Source organism: Melanostigma gelatinosum (assembly GCF_949748355.1).
Source record: "Melanostigma gelatinosum genome assembly, chromosome: 22".
NCBI classification, from domain to species: Eukaryota; Metazoa; Chordata; class Actinopteri; order Perciformes; family Zoarcidae; genus Melanostigma; species Melanostigma gelatinosum.
Window position 1 is genome coordinate 1135610 of NC_136655.1, and position 18698 is coordinate 1154307.

At 41.1% G+C, this 18698-nt stretch overlaps 1 protein-coding gene across 1 annotated transcript; it reads left to right on the forward strand.

Annotated features, from left to right (window-relative positions):
* Positions 1–2234: 2234 nt before the first annotated feature.
* myrfl (myelin regulatory factor like) lies at positions 2235–16737 on the forward strand (the record flags this gene model as incomplete). The annotated part of the gene is made up of 22 exons (XM_079294840.1): positions 2235–2307; positions 3962–4055; positions 4508–4569; positions 4946–5345; positions 6463–6666; positions 6766–6961; positions 7130–7206; positions 7595–7705; positions 7772–7865; positions 7961–8161; positions 8245–8353; positions 8446–8555; positions 9093–9238; positions 11774–11944; positions 12894–12940; positions 13297–13458; positions 13685–13732; positions 13844–13928; positions 14500–14574; positions 15450–15561; positions 16334–16405; positions 16618–16737. 22 exons carry the CDS (start codon positions 2235–2237, stop codon positions 16735–16737), a joined length of 2769 nt encoding a protein of 922 aa, XP_079150966.1.
* Positions 16738–18698: the final 1961 nt, after the last annotated feature.

Genomic DNA, 18698 nt, shown 5'->3' on the forward strand with positions numbered 1-18698 from the left:
ATGAATCCAGCAGGTGTGTGTGTGTGTGTGTGTGTGTGTGTGTGTGTGTGTGTGTGTAGGTGTGTGTGTGTGTGTGTGTGTGTGTTTAGTACTTCTATCTTTATGAGGTCCAGTTTCAGCCCAGAACAGGACCTTGATCCAATGCAACAATGTACATATATGAAAAGACAACTGCAGACTCATAGCAACACGTTGTGACGGTGAAGTAGTCTCCCTCACAAATTGCCATATTTTTGCCCAATTTTTGTTGTTTCATCAATTGTAAGTTTGAAGTCTCAGAACAGACATTATGATGTTGTTACATTTGGACTGAGCCAGGCTAGCTGTTTCCCTCTGTTTCCAGTCTTTATGCTAAGCTAAGCTAATCGTCTGCTGGCTGTGTCTTCATAGTTACCATACAGACATGAGTGTGGTGTCAAACTGCTCCTCTAACTCGGCATATTTCCCAAAATGTTTATTTATTTATTTTAAGATTGAAGAGTTAGAAGGGCTGGAATGAATGGATGTCAATGAGGGTCCTCACAAGTATAGCAATACAAAAACATGTGTGTAAGTGTGCACGTCCAGCAAGATGGTTTATGGCCTCATCACACACACACACACACACACACTCTCTGCGTCAGGTGTGTGAATGCCTTTCACCTTTTTCCTGTTCAGAGCTCAAAGTTCAGACGGACAGAGACGACCCACAGACGCCACAAACAAGAAGAAGAAGGATTCATCTCTAGAAGGTCAACTTCACAATTTAAAACCACAGAAGAAGACTCGACACATTGGAGGACTTGTGCGAGTAGATATCTGTCTAACATCAGATGGATTGTACCTGAGGACGAGGCGCTCGTACAGACCGACTCATCGACGGACTGCCGGCCATCTTGAAGAGACGGACAGGTGTGTTCAAACAAACATGTCTGCGTCACCCTTCTGCCTCACGACCGACATTTTGGCTTTTCATGTTTTACATCATTTTGACAATTGTGTGAGTTTTGGTTAGAATGTTGGAAGCTGAAGCTCAGCTCCTGTAATAAGTCTATAATCAACTGTGGAGCAAGAACACGTGTAAAAAAGTGTAAAATCATTCGTTATTGGTTCGGTTGTGTTGCAATTACGCTGAAAACATTTTCTCTTCATCACGTTTTCTTTTCATAATGTTTTCTCTTCATAACGTTTTCTCTTCATAATGTTTTCTCTTCATAACGTTTTCTCTTCATAATGTTTTCTCTTCATAATGTTTTCTCTTCATAACGTTTTCTCTTCATAACGTTTTCTCTTCATGATGTTTTCTCTTCATAACGTTTTCTCTTCATAACGTTTTCTCTTCATAATGTTTTCTCTTCATAACGTTTTCTCTTCATAATGTTTTCTCTTCATAATGTTTTCTCTTCATAACGTTTTCTCTTCATAACGTTTTCTCTTCATGATGTTTTCTCTTCATAACGTTTTCTCTTCATAACGTTTTCTCTTCATAATGTTTTCTCTTCATAACGTTTTCTCTTCATAACGTTTTCTCTTCATAATGTTTTCTCTTCATAACGTTTTCTCTTCATAACGTTTTCTCTTCATAATGTTTTCTCTTCATAACGTTTTCTCTTCATAACGTTTTCTCTTCATTATTTTTGGGGATGTCTGTTGTATAAACCTGCAGCTTCTTGATGAATATTGAAACATCAGTTTCACTTCTGTTGTTGATTTTTATATCACATATTCAATAGGATGCAGTCAGAATTCCAGTTGTTAATGTAGCCTTCTATTAATAAGAGAACACTATTAACCGCATTAAAAAAGGTTAATTTTCCGTTACATGTCATGTTTTGAAGTGACAGAAACCCATCGGCAGATCTTAATGTTGCACGTAACACGATTGTCTCTCTTTATTCTGAAAATGATTGAATTGCAGCAATTTACCTGTTTTATTTATGTGCCTTTTATTTCTGCTTTGTAAACTAAATTTAGCCTTAAATTAAACTACAGAAGCATGTTGTTGCTCACAATGTGGTGTATTTTCTTCAGCCGATGCTCCCTGAAGCTGCACAATGCTGAGAAATGTAATGTTTTAAAGCTGCAATGTTACCTCAACACCATGAAATGTCAATATTCAAAACGTCTTTATTTATTTATTTAGTATTTATTCATTTCAATTTTAATTTGAATACACATTGTCTGTCCTCGGCTCCAGCAGGGGGCCCTCCTGATCGCTTCTCACTCCCCGGCTGCAGCGCCTCCTGCTGGGCAGCATGGAGCATGCAGCAGGCCGGCTGCCTCTCCAGGTGCTGGGAGAGAACGAGGCGCTGCAGCAGTTCTTCAGTGGTGAGCAGACTCATAACCTCACTTCAGTCCAAGAGTCACTCGAGGAATCCATGTGGCTTCCTGGTTCTTGAAGTGGTTCCAAGGGTCTTTGAGGATGCTCAAGTCCTTCAGGTACAGGTAGTTCTTGTGGACCTAAGTGGGCTCATTGAAAAGGTTATTTTAGTCCTTGAAGACCACAGTCCATGTTCCATGAGTAGAAGGAAGTCTCACTGGTCTTTGAAGAGGTTCAAATGGTCCTTGTGGAGGTTCCAGGAATCCTCGAGGAGGTTCTATCGGACCTAAAGAAGGACAGAGGTGTTCATAAGTGCATTCAAGTCCTGGACGTGGTTCGGATTGTAGAGACAGATATATTGGTCCTTGAAGAGTTGGTTCTTGTGAACCTGAGGTGGTTCCTCAAAAAGTTTATTTTCATCATTGAAGAGGGCAGTCCATGGTCCATGAGTAGAAGGAAGATGTAATGGTCCTTGGAGGGGTGTAAGTGGTCCTTATGGAGGTTTCAGGAATTCTAGAGGAGGTTCTACTGGTCCTGAAGAAGTGTTCTTAAGAAGATTCAAGTTGTCCTGGAAGTGGTGCAGGTTGTAGAGGCAGATGTTTTGATCCTTGAGGAGGACTTCTTGTGGACCTTGCTCGGCTCCTTGAAAAGGTTCTATTGGATGTGAAGAGGACAGCCCAAAGGTCAGTGCATGCTCTAATTGACTAGTTGATCTAGTCGATGATCTAGTTGTCTCTGAGTTGGTTCCAGTGGTCTTTCAGAGCTTCCCCGGCTCCTTGATGAAGTTCTAGCTGCCCTTGAGGAGATCCGTTGTGTTCTTGATGTAGTTCCCGGGGTCGCCAAGGATTCCTGTGGTGATTGAGGAGGTACCATGGGTCCTTAAGAATGGCTTCGTGGTTCTCTAGGTGGTTTATCGTGGTTATTGAGGGGATTCAAGGGGTTATTGAGACGGTTCAAGTGGTCCTTCTTGGGGAGGTTTAAGTGAGTCAAGTGCTCCTCTTGAAGAGGTTCTAAAGGAAGTTCAAAAGGTCCTTCAGGTAGATCTAGAGGTCCTAAACAAAGAGGTTCCACTGGTGCTTGAAGATATTCAAGTGGTTCCTATGGAGGTTCCAGGATAGAGGAAGTTTTACTGGTCCAGGAAGGGTCAAGAGGCTCTTAAGAAGACTCAAGTTGATTTCGAAGTGGTTCCACCAGTCATGGACGTGGAAATATATTTTATTAAGGAGGAACAAGGCTCCAAGGATCCTTGCAGAACAAGATTTACTTTTGGGGCTTCTGTGGGTTCTGACGGAGTTTAAAGTTTGACTTTAATGTGTTTCTGGTGGTTTTTGAGGGCATGTTGTCCTCAAGGTAGTGGTCCTGTAAGAAAAAAGATGTCAGAGGTTTCTGGGGTGATTCCAGGGGTCCTTGTTCGCGAGGAGCATTCCTTTAAGAACAAATCATAACTGCAAAAATTGTAATTTACAGAACACATTTAGACACATTGATGCTAAAATGCATCCAAAATCAAAAGTGCAAAAAGAGTAATGTATTACCATAAGTGTGTGTGTGTGTGTGTGTGTGTGTGTGTGTGTGTGTGTGTGTGTGTGTGTGTGTGTGTGTGTGTGTGTGTGTGTGTGTGTGTGTGTGTGTGTGTGTGTGTGTGTGTGTGTGTGTGTGCAGGTCAGGATGTGAGAGGTGTGTTGGACAGCTCTGTCGCCGTGGATACGAGCATCCTGGAGCAGTACCTCAGTAATGACATGGATCCCAACAGCTTGTAAGATTCACACTCACATGAAACGGAATCACTCTCCTGAGTTCACCAATTGATTGAATGTTTTTGTGTAGTTTGCTCCTCAGAAAAGCTCCTACAAAGTCCAATACACATATTGTTATTTACATTTTGATGATTATATTTTAAGTGATTAAAACAGAGGACATAGTATGCAATAAACTAGACGAGTAGCGGTAGTAACAGGAAACCAGCGGTGTCGTCTTCATTCCCACACGCGCACAAACAGCATTGACCTCGTTGGTTAGCAGCTGAGGGACGGTTGTAAATACAGACGTCTGTCTACAGAAAGAGGAGATCCCATGAAACATAAACCTTTCTATGGAATTGAGTAAACAAATGAAAGAAATACTATATTCTGTCTTCAAGCTGCCAGCTGATGAATGCGTGGGTTACTAGATACTCCACACTGTTGATGTGTTTCTGTGTTTTCCCAGCATGCTGCCTGAGTCTCCTCCTGACTCGAGCTCGGAGGCCTGTTCACCTGCACAGATACCAGGTACTGTTCACAGCTTCAGCCACAACATGTACTGCAAGACGAGTTTTAAATCAAGAAGATTGTCTTTTTTATCTATTTTAAGTCAGCACTATCAACATGGTTTATACATCGCAGCTCAAATTCACATCGTTGACAAGTTGAACTCGACACAAAAAGCTTCATGAAACTGTACCTTACGCCTCTACGAACAAATCCACAGATGGCGGCAACTCCTTAGAGACTAATTGACTTCCATCCAAAATTCTGCTGTAAATGCGAGTGTGAATAAAAGAGGGCTGACTTATTGAGTGACAGTGTTTATGTCTTTGGTTTGAGCGCGTTTTGACATGAAAATTAGCAAACAGGGTGAAACAAAATCTGCTTCTCTGATTGGCAGACTTCCACCACGAGGCGTCCTATTGGTCCAACCAGCAGACCATCCAGCCAACACAACGGCCCGCCCCCTCGACGTCCTGTCGCTTTAAGGACCGAGACCCCGCCCCCCATGAGCTGCTGACCCACGATCAGCTTCACACTTTGGGCCTCACAAACACTTACATCAAGTCTGGGACCTCACCTGCTCCGCTGCACCAGCACACACACCGCTCACCTGAACACACACACTACGTGAGTCCAGAGAGCTGCCCGCAGGGTTACACCCCTCCCACACCACCTTCCCCGCCAATGCCTCCCTCCAACAGCTATGCCCCGCCCTGTGCCGGTCCGGGCCCGGTCCCAAATTTAACCACGCCACCTTCAACCTACCTGCTGGGGTCCACCTCAGCGCTGCACACCTGGTGAGCAAACCTTCAGCACTGTCAGTTTTGTGGCTTTCAGTCGCCAGTTTGTCATTTTTACATTCTGTAAGTTTGCCAGAAAATTTCAATATTTGACTGGTTGAAGAAATATGTCTGAGGAACTTGACACGATAGCAGCAGTCTGGGTTCATCTGGAAAGGCCCCCCAAAGCTAAGAAACCTCAAGGATCTGGATCTAGACTCCAGCTACTGACCAAGGAACCTCCAGTAATGGTCCAGTTCATAATCAGACATGAGTTCACAGATGTATTTTAAACGCAACATTTTGAACCAATTCTTCAACTAACTGGTCGCCAGTTGAAGGGAGGCTAACATAGGGTGACTGCACTCTGGCTTGAACAGGAATACATGAAGTTATAGTAGTAACAGGTGGATTAAAGCAGCTTTCTCCAGTGTAGCAGAGGGTAGAAGAAACCCCATTTCAGTGGGAAACCTTCTGGACTTGAGCATCAAACATGAAGTCAGAGGACTCCCAGATTTCTGGGTACAAGTTGATTGTTGCTTGGCGTTGGGTTGATCTGGATATGTGGATCGGATATTGTTTGACGTCCAGCATTTGATCTCTTCAAGGCACTTATGTCATGAAAATATACAACGTGGCGTCGTCAGCATATAAATGTATACTTATTTGCAGATAATATAAAGAGGAAGTATGTAAACAGAAACGGTAGAAGATCTAAAAATGAGCCTTGTGGCACACCACACGTTAGATGGGCAGTAGAGGATGAAGCATTACCAATAGCAACGTGTAAAGATTCAAAGCTATCATTCCGCCAGTAAAAGGCTGAAGAATATGACTTGTAGTTGCAAGTTTTAATCTTTCAGAGCCTCCGGCTCTCTCCCCTGGAGCCCCGACCTAGAAGCCGTCAACCAATAACAGCTCGTTATCCCTTCACGGCAGAGCTGTACGTCCTCATGATGTAGATGATGATGGATTGGCCTGTAATCTAGAACGTGTAAGGGCTGTAGGTTTGTTAGGTGTCGTTCTTGACGTTGTTCTAGACAAAACTTTGCATTTAGAAATCCCCAGACGGTCGGTAGGTGGAGATCTCTAATTATTGGTTGTTTGGTCTGAGCTCTGTTTCTTCCTGCTTCAGCTCCCCAGAGAGTAAAAAAAGAAGGAGATCTGAGTCCGAGGAACCGTCGGCAGGAATCGAGGCCACCTGCAGTGAAGGTGATGGGACTCAAGGTGGCAGTGTAGGGAACGGCGTCAGCAGTTCGGGATCCTACCAACTTCTCACATGGGAACACTACAGGCTGGAGGATTGGATCACTTCTTACGACGTCAGCTACCAGACAATGTGAATATGGAACCAGCTGAATCAGTGTTTTTAATTTAAAATCAAGCACCAAGCACCTGCACAAAGGAGCAGTTTTGATTTCTTCTTCTGTGTTTCCAGGTCTCCTCCTGCCTACCACGTCGACACAGATAAAGGGTTCAACTACTCTGCGGCTGACGAGGCCTTCGTCTGCCAGAAGAAGAACCACTTCCAGGTCACTGTTCACATTGGCGTGGCCACAGAGCCAAAACACGTCAGAACACCTGGCGGGCCGCAGCAGGTCGACCACTTCCAGATAAAAGTGTTCGGGGTCAAGGTACGTAAATGATGTATATCTTCGCTCTGTGAAATATATAAACAAAATATAAAAACAACGACGTATGCGTTTATGATTCAAGATAAATTGCTCACAATTCAGTTTGCCTTCAAGCTTCAAATGAAAGGGGGGTGTTCAGTATTTTCCTGTTGTTCTCACTCCTCACAGCTTGAATCTCCGAGCCACCAGGTGACCATTGAGCAATCTCAACCCGACCGCAGCAAGAAGCCCTTCCGCCCTGTCAGGTAGGGAAGCATCCCTACATGCACCATGTGAAGTCAGTTAAGTCAACATCCTCACCAGTTGATGATCCAAGTAGAAAACACGAATGTGGAAGAATTCTAAGCTTGACAGCCCTGCTGTGCCTCCTTATGATTGGATGATAGCTGTTAAGGGAGGGGGTTTGTGAATAGCCAATCCCTGAGCAAACCAGTTGTTTGTATATTTACTTCACCGGCCACAAGGGGCAGCGATGAGCCTATTCTCACTGTACTCAAAAACCTAGTCATTGCAGTCGTTGGCTTGAAATGTTATATGGTTCATTAGTAACTTTTGTTTTCAGTGTTTTCTATATTAAACATTTAACAAATCAGTAATGCAATATTTTACAAACGTTAAACTATGTTCCACTAGGGTCAGTTTGCCCAGCGGCAAAATCACGAAGGTAACGCTCGGCCGACTGCACTTCAGCGAGACGACGTCCAACAACATGAGGAAGAAAGGCAAACCCAACCCCGACCAGAGGTGTGTGGCTGACTTCATGAATGAGCTGGAGAATGAATGAATTGTGTTTCATTGTGTTGTTTGTAGATATTTTCAGATGGTGGTTGGTCTGTACGCTGCAGTGGGAGGAGAGGATACATTCCTCCTCACAGCTCTGGTGTCGGAGAGAATCATCGTCAGGGTAACAACACCGACTTCGAAGCCAATTAACTATGAACCGTGAATTAATAAGGAAGATGTCTGATTTATAAAACGGTAGCCTCTCACCCTCCTCAGGCCTCTAACCCGGGTCAGTTCGAGATGGACGGGGACGCCCTTTGGCAGCGTGGGGCGCTGCAGGACGCCACGGTCTGTCAGGGCCGCGTGGGCATCAACACCGACTGCCCCGATGAGGCGCTGGTCGTCTGCGGTAACGTCAAGGTGATGGGTGCCGTCATGCAGCCGTCCGACCGCCGCGCCAAGGAAAACATCCAGGAGGTCAGACGGCGTACAGATGGGAGGAACATTGTAGATTCCTATGGAACGTCTCACAACAAATGTGCTCGTGTTCGTTTGTTCAGGTCGACTCTGAGCAGCAGCTGAAGAGAATCACTCAGATGAGAATAGTTGAGTTTGATTTTAAACCAGAGTTTGCCTCCACCATGGGGATAGACCACACCCACCAGACAGGTGACGAGACGCGTTGAAACTTCATCACACCATTGAAACAGTTGTTTATTCATTGCACCAGGTGAGTGTGATGCTTTCTGATTGTGTTTCAGGGATAATAGCTCAGGAGGTGAAGGAGCTGCTGCCGTCGGCGGTGACGGAGGTCGGAGACGTTTCCTGTTCTGACGGAGAGAAGATTCACAACTTCCTGATGGTGGACAAAGTAATCTCCTCCTCCTCCTCCTCCTCCTCCTCCTCACTCTGTTGTGTTTGTCTCTGTTGGTTGATGATCGTCGTATGTTCTTTAATCTATCGATTATTTATTTTGAACACGGTGTCTTCATATGTCTTGTTTTTTCTGTCCAACAGTCCAGAACCAAAATATATTTCATGAAACAGAGAAAATCGACTTTCACCATCAAAAGTTTAATAATTTATGATTTTCCGTCCACCAACCAATTGTTTTAATTGAGTAATGCTTTAAGTATTGTTTTTGGTATAAAATCTAAATATTTTGGTGCTTCTCGGTCCATGTTGTCAGATAAAAGGCTTTGGACCAAAGATCCAAGTTCATTAGCTTCCTCTGAACAACTACAGTCCCCATGAGCCTCAACAACAAGCATGCTACCAAACCTGAAAGTTGAAAATGAAGAATTACGTCTGTCCCAGCACAACAGAACCTCACTAAACAAAGAATTTGTGTCCAAACTGTAGTTCCTCTGATTCTCTCTTCCTCTTTCTCTTCCTCTTCCTCCTCCAGGAGCAGATCTTCATGGAGAACGTGGGGGCGGTGCAGCAGCTTTCGAAGCTCACAGACAACCTGGAGACTCGGATCCAAGAGCTGGAGGTCTGGAACCGCCGACTGGCAAAGCTGAAGAGCCTGACAGGAAGCCTGCGCTCCACCGGGTACCTCCATCTATCTATCTATCCATTCATCCATCCATCTATCCATCTATCTATCTATCTATCCATTCATCCATCCATCTATCCATCCATCCATCTATCCATTCATCCATCTATCCATTCGTTTATTCATCTGTAACCCTGACTGTAAAAAGAAATGGAACTCCATGTAATCTGTGTGTGAGGGCAGTTGAGGTTATTAAGTAGAACACCTTGAGTACTGATAAAGTGTGTGTGTGTGTGTGTGTTACATAACAGCAGCATCAGTGTGTTATCAGTGCGTCACAGTTCAAGGCCGGCCGAGTCTCTGAAGGCTCCTGAGAACGTTTGTGTGAATGACTGAAGAGCTGCAGCCGGAAAAGACTTCCAACAATTAACTGCAGCTCAAAATAAAGAAGAAGTTGTGAAGCGTCACAAACTGGCCATTTCCTGTGCTGTGGTTTTACCCATTGTCTGTTTCTTGTTGAAAGGCATTGTGGGAAATGTAGGCAATGCCGAACTGAGTCATAATTCCACGAGGCAGGTTGAGGTCAGTAGGTCAGCATCTGAACTGTGGTCAAGGTTAAAGACTGAGATTAATGGAGGTTTGATCTTATAAGTGTTGATAACTAATTGAAAGTATTACCATTTAGTTATTCAATTATTATCGGTTAAAGCTCTTCACAAAACTGTTTGTTTTACTTTTTGCAGTCAAGACTGTTTTTAAAGTTAAAATCTCAAAGGTCTCTGTTTTGTTCTCCTTGGCGACACTCGTGGCGATAAGCGGTAATTGCAGTTGTGTTTTTGGTTCCCATAGATCCAAACAGTGTCGGGAATTCACAAGAATGTCGCCACAAACACCAAGTTTGTAATACTGAAAATGCAACTAGGGGTTCCATTAGTGGGAGAGAGACTAAATCCAGCCCATTCGTCAGGGAAATATGTTGCCGTTGCAGGTTTCTGCAAACCACGGATACGTTGAGTGTGGACATTTTAAATTTGTTTCGTTTTTCTGGCCGTTGCTAGTGTTGTGAATGAAACCAAAAGTACATGTTGAGTTTACACTTGTTACGTAAGACAGTTTGCTGGGAGAGATTGTTATATAACTTCGCTAGTTACGCTTGTTTTTACTACTGCATTTTATTCCTTACACAGTTTTTTAATGTTTTACTGTTTTCATTGTTTCTTAATTGTTTTTAAATCTCCTTTTCTTTTGCCTTATGTTTTGATGCTTTTAATGGTTTTATGTGAAGCACTTTGAATTACCTTGTTGTTGAAATGTGCTCTACAAATAAACTAGCCTTGCCTTGTTAGGTGACGCTACGTAAGATAATCTGTTAGGGGCGTAACTAGCGTGTTTATTTACACCAGTCATGTTGTTACGTTATGTTGTTGCGTTGTTAAGTTGCTGCGTTGCATTGTTACGTTACGTTGTGTTGTTACGTTGTGTTGTTACGGTGTGTTGTTACGTTGTGTTGTTACGTTGTGTTGTTACGTTGTGTTGTTACGTTGCATTGCATTGTTGCATTGCGTTGTTTGCGTTGTTACGTTAAGTTGCATTGTTGCGTTGTTACGTTGCGTTGTTATGTTGCATTGTTACATTGCGTTGTTACGTTGCGTTGTTACGTTGCATTGTTGCATTGCATTGTTGCGTTGCATTGTTACGTTGCATTGTTACGTTGCATTGTTGCGTTGTTACATTGCATTGTTACGTTGCATTGTTACGTTGCATTGTTGCATTGTTACGTTGCATTGTTACGTTGCATTGTTGCATTGTTGCATTGTTGCATTGCATTGTTGCGTTGTTACATTGCATTGTTACGTTGCATTGTTGCGTTGTTACGTTGCGTTGTTACGTTGCATTGTTGCGTTGTTCCATTGCTTTGTTCCATTGCGTTGTTACGTTGCATTGTTACGTTGCATTGTTGCGTTGTTATGTTGCATTGTTGCGTTGTTACGTTGCGTTGTTACGTTGCATTGTTGCGTTGTTATGTTGCATTGTTGCATTGTTACGTTGCGTTGTTACGTTGCATTGTTGCGTTGTTATGTTGCGTTGTTACGTTGTTACGTTGCATTGTTATGTTGCGTTGTTACGTTGCGTTGTTATGTTGCATTGTTGCGTTGTTATGTTGCGTTGTTACGTTGCGTTGTTACGTTGCATTGTTACGTTGCGTTGTTACGTTGCATTGCGTTGTTGCATTGCGTTGTTACGTTAAGTTGCATTGTTGCGTTGTTACGTTGCGTTGTTATGTTGCATTGTTGCGTTGTTACGTTGCGTTGTTACGTTGGTTGTTACGTTGCATTGTTGCGTTGTTACGTTGCGTTGTTACGTTGGTTGTTACGTTGCATTGTTGCGTTGTTACGTTTCGTTGTTATGTTGCGTGTTACCTCATTCGATGATATATAGTGACTTAACCAACATTTATTTAAAATAAAATATTCAGCTTGAAAGTGTGGAAATGATGGATCATATTTGGTTTCTGGTAAACAAAAATAAATCCACCGGGTTCGTCTGTGATTTCAGAATAAAAGGTGGACGTCTTGTGTTTTCTCGAACAGGAAAGCCAGGAAACACAGTAGTGTGTCGATGACGGCGAGTCTGGACACTGGGACTAAGACTAAGACTGGGAACGCTAAGAAACCAGGCTGGAGTCAGAAGTACAGCCACTGTCTGCATCATAAAGTCCTCAAGGCCAGCATCGTCACCCTGATGACCACCATGGCTTTGTGGTGAGGCATGCTGCCACTTCCTGTTTTTACTTCATTGCAATGATCTGTAAAATGAAGTAAGACAAATATTAATTAACCACGATTATGCTGTGTGTTTGTGTGAAGTTTCATCTCTATCACAGCTCTGTTCTTACTAAATTTGAGGGATGGACACATTGAGCAGAACAGGTAAAAAAACGACTTTATTAATTGGTATTCCCTTTGTCACCACTGACAGTTGCTGTCTAAGTGACCAATGGGGCAAAATGTTCTTTTAATTGCTCCAGTATTGAATGAGAGCACTGCAGACGGCAGCCTATACAGGCTTTAGTGTAATCCTTCGGTGGAGTTTCTCACTGTCGATGTCCATTAAAAGTGCTTGTTGTCACCACTGACTCAGATTGTTATTATAAGTGTTGAACAACATTATGCTAAGAACCCGACAGAGTAATACAATTGTAGCTGAGTGTTATTTTATAGAACCTCCAGTGTCATGGCTGAATCTTAAGCTGATTTTGACAAAGTGGATCAAACTTGAGATTTCCTGAACGAGACTTCTCCGTCAGCGAGACACACAATAAAAACTGATTGGATCAAGTGAAAGGTAAAGAAAAAGGTTTTATTTCTCTTTCCATAATAATAACCTGAGTCTGTCTGTGGCAAAAAACAACAACAACTTACCTTGACGGTGAGGAGTTGCCCAATATGATAATATTGCAGCCCGTTGAGCATCGGCTGTGTGCAGCGCTCTCGTTTAATATTCCCCCCATCAGTCGTTTCGATGCAAAGACATTTGCGGGGCCGTTGATCCACACTGGAAATGTAAACGTAGGGTTAGTCGTGTTCGTCGCTGCCTCGAAATCTGCCTGTGATGTTTATGGGGTTGTCATAATTATCAATAAAAACTTAATTACGACATACTTTCGTGTTGTGTGTTTTTGTTTTTCTGATTGTTGTTTTCGTCTGCTAGTAACAGCAGCACGGTTCCTCTGCAGACCACAGCCTGGAGCAGCACAGGTAACCTACACCTTCACACCACGACTGTTTACATTCACTTTAATGTAGGATATCGTCTGAATAATGATTATTATGCATCCTGTTCTCATGGATAATCAGGTAATCCAGAGTCCAAAGTAATGTCATCATGTAGAGATAGCCACTGACTGTTCATTCATTCACATACTGACATGGTGACAATGTTACATTCCAGAAGACAATTAGAGGCGCTAGAGTTAAATGTAGTATTTTGTATTTGTTTCACATGATTCAAATCCTCACACATATTGGCAGCAATGCTAATTTAAAAGGTGGATCAACAGAATGTTTAAACAACTTATTTTTTCATGACGCTAACTCCCACTTCTCTCGACCAGTCCCAGCCACCAGTCCACCTGGCCCCTGGCCCCCAGACGTGGACTTCTGTGACCTGCTGTACTGTGAACGGGTGTACTGCTGTGAACCACCTGCAGGGGGCAGCACTGACTCCAACATCACCGCCATCGAATCAACCGGAGAAGAAACGTCTGATCACACAGGTAACAACAGCTTCCTTTATACATAATGTGCACATGAACGTAGGAAAGAGGAATGTCAAAAATAAACGGATGTATGCATCATGTAAATGAATGCTTGAAATAGATTCTATATCAAATAAAGACAGTCAGACATGCACACGGTTGGATATCGCCGTCGTTACTTTCAGTACTGACTGTATGCAACAATGATTCCTGCTCTAATGGTTGGTGTGTTTTTGTTCTGCAGAAATGGGAAAAGAAAAACTTTATGACAAGCTGAAAAATGCCAGAGACTGTGAGTGTTCACGTCACATTTTGGAGGGAGGACGGCGACTGAGCTGACTGAAATAATCCAATAAAACATTTACACACAATGTGATGTATCTCAATAATTATCTTTTATCAGGGACGAACACCACCATCCATTTTTTCATGATCAAAGAGAACCAGCAGGTGATTGACAGTAAATACTGCCTGAGAGGCGAATGTGGGTAAGTGAAGAAAACAGACCGTAAATACTGTATTATCTGTGTGCTGCAACAGGTTAAGAGCCTCATCGATAATAGCTAATAATATAACAATACTAATGTGAAAAACAGCAGCAGAATGTTTGGAGGGTTTGTTGAAAGAACTACTTAAAAACTCAGAGCCAATGATGATCAATGATTCATCAATGATTTATGATGTCTAGAAACCAGCTTATGCAGTTTTATTTATATTCTTTAAATAAGTAAAAGCAGCAATACTCTTCTGTAATAATATTCACAAAAATGTACTTTAAGGATCAAAAGTAAAAGTACTCAATACAGAAAAATTTGCCTTATCTGTGTTCACTATTATACACTATTATATATTTTATTCGCTGATTCATTTGGACTTTGTTTGCTTGTTTTAAACTGTAGCCTGAAATGTCAAATTATTCTCATATATAAATCAACATGTTTGTTAATTTGTAGCTTTTAATTTATTTAATCTTTTGAATGTTGGGGTTTAGTTTTCCCCTCGGTTAGAAAACAACTTGTTTAAATGTGAGCTGATATGTTTTCACTGTGGTTCCTTCAGACCAGGTAGATACACCTACAGAGTTCCCATCAGCCAGTTTGTCCCGGTCAACATGAGAGTCACGCTGCTCATGAAGTAAGTACTCACTGACTGTAAACATCCAAACAATGTCTGGTCGAACACACAATATTTATGATGGTTTGGAAATGGGAACTTTATTAACAAACAAAAGGTATAAAAACAACAATAGCTTTAAATGTTTTGCAGAAAAATACTGTTTGGTTATTTTAAATTGCTCAAGTTAAAAATTCATAACTTCGATAAAGTCAACACTTTTGAAATGTATCTTGTTACTAAAAAACATTAAAGTCATGTTAACAATATTAGCCTATAGTATTATAGAATTGGGACAAAGTAGTAGCTAATATATGCTAACTCAGCTGATTAGCATACTTGCTAACACTGCGTCTAATGTTTAAAGATAACAATTATGTGTCCAACTGCTAACATAGAAGATTCTATAAAAAGAGGTTGTGGATATCGAAACTTGTTTACCAAACAAAAGGTATTAAAGTAAAGAAAGAGAGAGAATTGTTTAATGTCAAAAATATATCACTTAGCTAATATTGGCATCCATCGACTCATACTTTTTAAATGTCTTTTTGTTACAAAATACAAATTCTAAAAATATCTAACTAATTTAAATTTAACATTTGCAATGTTGATAGTGTAAGTATTAGAATTGGGACACAGACAGTAATAGCTAATATCTGCTCAAATAACTTTTGTGATTGCTAACGCAGCAAATTAGCACACTAGCTAACATAGCTAATTGATGCTAACGTTCAAATGTTGCCATTAGCATCGTGCTAGCTAGCTCACAGTTTGGGTTAATTGAGCTGATTCTTCTCAGTTGTTTTTTAAATTAGAGACTAAAACTAAAGATGTGACAGTCAATGAAACATGTTTAATATATATTTATTTCATGTTTGATTCTTACTTCTGTGTAGTTCCACAGAGCTGCTGGTGGTTCATCTGTGTGGCCTCGATGAGTCGGCCTCCTGCTCTGCTCTGCTGGATATGAACACTGTCACTGGGAGCAGATACCCACCAAACACACAGGTGGATATCATAGATTAACGTTACCTATTGATTGGTTGATTGATGTATTACAATCTGAGCTTTAACAGTGTTATTGTTATATTTTATTTAGCTGTTTCTGATCCTACTGACGTGGTTGAAAGCAAAACAGTAGCACATGGAAGCATATTTGTCTGTAGTGATGAGTAATAAGCACAGAAAGTCGCCATATAAGTTGTCAATACACACTTATGTGTTTTATGGACAATGAAAGGAAAATTCCTACCTGTAAAAACAGAGGCAAACTGAACATTAGTGCTTGTGATGGACACTATACATGTACCTGCTTGGATCAACTTCTGTGCATATATTGGTTTTAGGGTCTCTGAGGTTCCAGTGAATAATGCAGTGTGTGTGGGGTAAACACTGATGAATAATGGATCTGTAGCAGGGTTTCTCTCACATCATGACAACGACATGCTAATCACAGCTGCGCTCACGTTAATCCATGGACACCAATCACACAGTGACACGCGTGTTACTGCAACATACAGGATGTCACGAGCATGTTTTCTCTTCTCTCCGGCACCAAAAGATCAATCCAATCAATAATATCCGGATTCATTTAAAAAGATAATAATCTTTAGTTGTTTTTAACGTTCATTCAGAATCGGTTCTAAGTGAAATGATGTTTTAAATCCAAAGATAAGTTTAAAAAGTGTGTGCTTGATGTGACATTTATTGGAAACTGAGCGTTTGTTGAGTAAACATGGAGCTGATTTTCGATGTTTTGTCTCTCTGTGTGTTTCCTCAGGGAGAACATGAATGGCCGCTTCACGTCGCTCGTCTTCATCACAGCTCGTATCACTTTCGCTCCACAGTGGCTGTAAGAAACTGATGTTTTTATTTACTGTCCTCATTAAGACCCCTGTTTTTATTATTATTTTTTGATTATTAACAGATCTATGATGGCATATTAGGAAATATGCCATCATATTATAGATATATTATAAACACACACAACAGCCTTTATCCTGTAGCATCCATACTATATTAATATAAGTAACAATAAGTGCTTGTACATGTCTCTCCTCTCAGGGTCAAGCTGACTGCAGTACTGACCATCGCTACACGGGGGCGCTCTTCACCGACTACCACTTCTACTTCTATAGACGCTGCACAGATGCACATTTAAAGACAAATAACAAAAGAATCTGAATATATTAAGTGCAATTATATTAAATATTTGTTGGTCTCACACAAAGAAGACAATCTGAGTGATATAAGCAGACTGTCATCGCTTCTGCTTTTGGGTTTTTTAAAGCTGAAAATTCAATTTTACTGTCATGCTCATCACTTTTGCTGATTGTTCTGGGAAATTGCAAAAACAAACGAGATGCAGTGGACTTTTTTCGGATCAGATAATCACAATATCTCCTGTAATGTTCTTCTATTTACTATCTTTATTCTCATTTCTTTCCCTCTTTCTGGGAAAGAGTTTAGCTTCTAGTGACGCAGACCAACAGAAGAACAACAGATATACATATATACTGTATATATGTATATTTATATTGACTTCATTAACATCCAGCCCTCAAAGAATTAGCTTTCAATGAAATGTCACTGGTCACACATGAAATTTACGATGACATTGCTGTACAGATATCTGTCAATGGCTTTATTTTCCTGAATTATCTTTATTCTCAAATCTTTGGCTTTTTTGTGAGATACTGTGGAGTTTAACCTTATTTAGGCCTGTAAAAACAGAAAGAGGAAATATGAGTATAGTATACAGTCGACCTATGCAAACTGTGACGAGGCATTGCTCAGTTTGAAAAGTGCCAGGAATGAATTTGTTTGCTGTTGAGTGTTTTAGTTATTTTTATTAATGAATTTTATTTGCTGTAAAGTACTGATCTCATTCTGATGGAACAGGATTCACACCTATGTGGAAGAAACTTGGGATTATTTTCATAATCCCAAGAAAAAAGTTTGATTTTTGAGCAAGAATTCTGAGAAAAAAGATGGAATGTTGATATCAGAAATTTTGTTGTTCGCACTTCAACTGTTATTTGTAATTTAGTCTCAAACAACAAAACCCTGAGAAAGATATTCTTCTAAATTTAGGAGTTTAATTTTATTTACTTTGGTCGAAAAGCAGTAATTACAAGATGGTAAAGTTATTTGTTAAAAGTAAAAATATATACGTAGTTTTAGTGATTTGTGTGAAATTGTTTATTAATTAAAGAATTCATCTTTTCTCATCAGTTCATCAGTTGAACTGAACGTGATTGAATCCTGAATGCTCTGCATTATTGGAAATGAAAACTAATAAACAGTGCGGTATGTTAAAAAAATGTCATTGCATCTATTTTAACTATAAATCTACAATGTAGGATCTGGAATGTAAAACATGTCGCCAGTTATGAGAACTTTCATTGACTAAATTCACCCCCACAGCCTTTTATAGTGACCTTAATTTGAACCTAAATCTCTCTTCAACCCTAAAGTCTGAACCCCAAAGTGAACACTCAAAAGCTGTGAGGACGCACACTTTGGTCCCCAGAAATGCAGGTAAGTCCCCACAATGCTGTGTGAGGTCTTAGGTCCCCACAGTGTTCAATAGGTGAATATGTGGGTTTTATTGTACCTCTTTACTTTTTGTAGTGTTTTTAACATCCATAGGGGTGGAAGATGTTCTGTCAAAATACTTAACAGTAAAAGTTTAAAATGCAGTGCATCTACACCAGGAGTGGATAGCGTAACAAAATTAATTAAATATATTGACAATAAAGTTAATATTAACTTTCATTTCATGTTGATTTAGTCGGCCCCTGTGGACTAAAGTGTTCGTGTTTCTAAGGAAGAGGAGGAGGGGAGCTGACCTCTCCTCCTCCCTCCGGAGCTCTGGATCTGGGTCTGTCCACGGTGGATCGGTCTCTGCTGGAGGATCTGGGTCTGTCCACGGTGGACAGGTCTCTGCTGGAGGATCTGGGTCTGTCCACGGTGGATCGGTCTCTGCTGGAGGATCTGGGTCTGGTTCAGGACCAGGTAAAAGTTCCTCACTGTGACTTTAACTGCAAATAAAAAATTTAAGTAGTTGCATATGAATGTAAATTTAAGGAGAGACGGTTAGTTTTCTTAACATGTGAGCTCCCTCAGCTGTACACACACACACA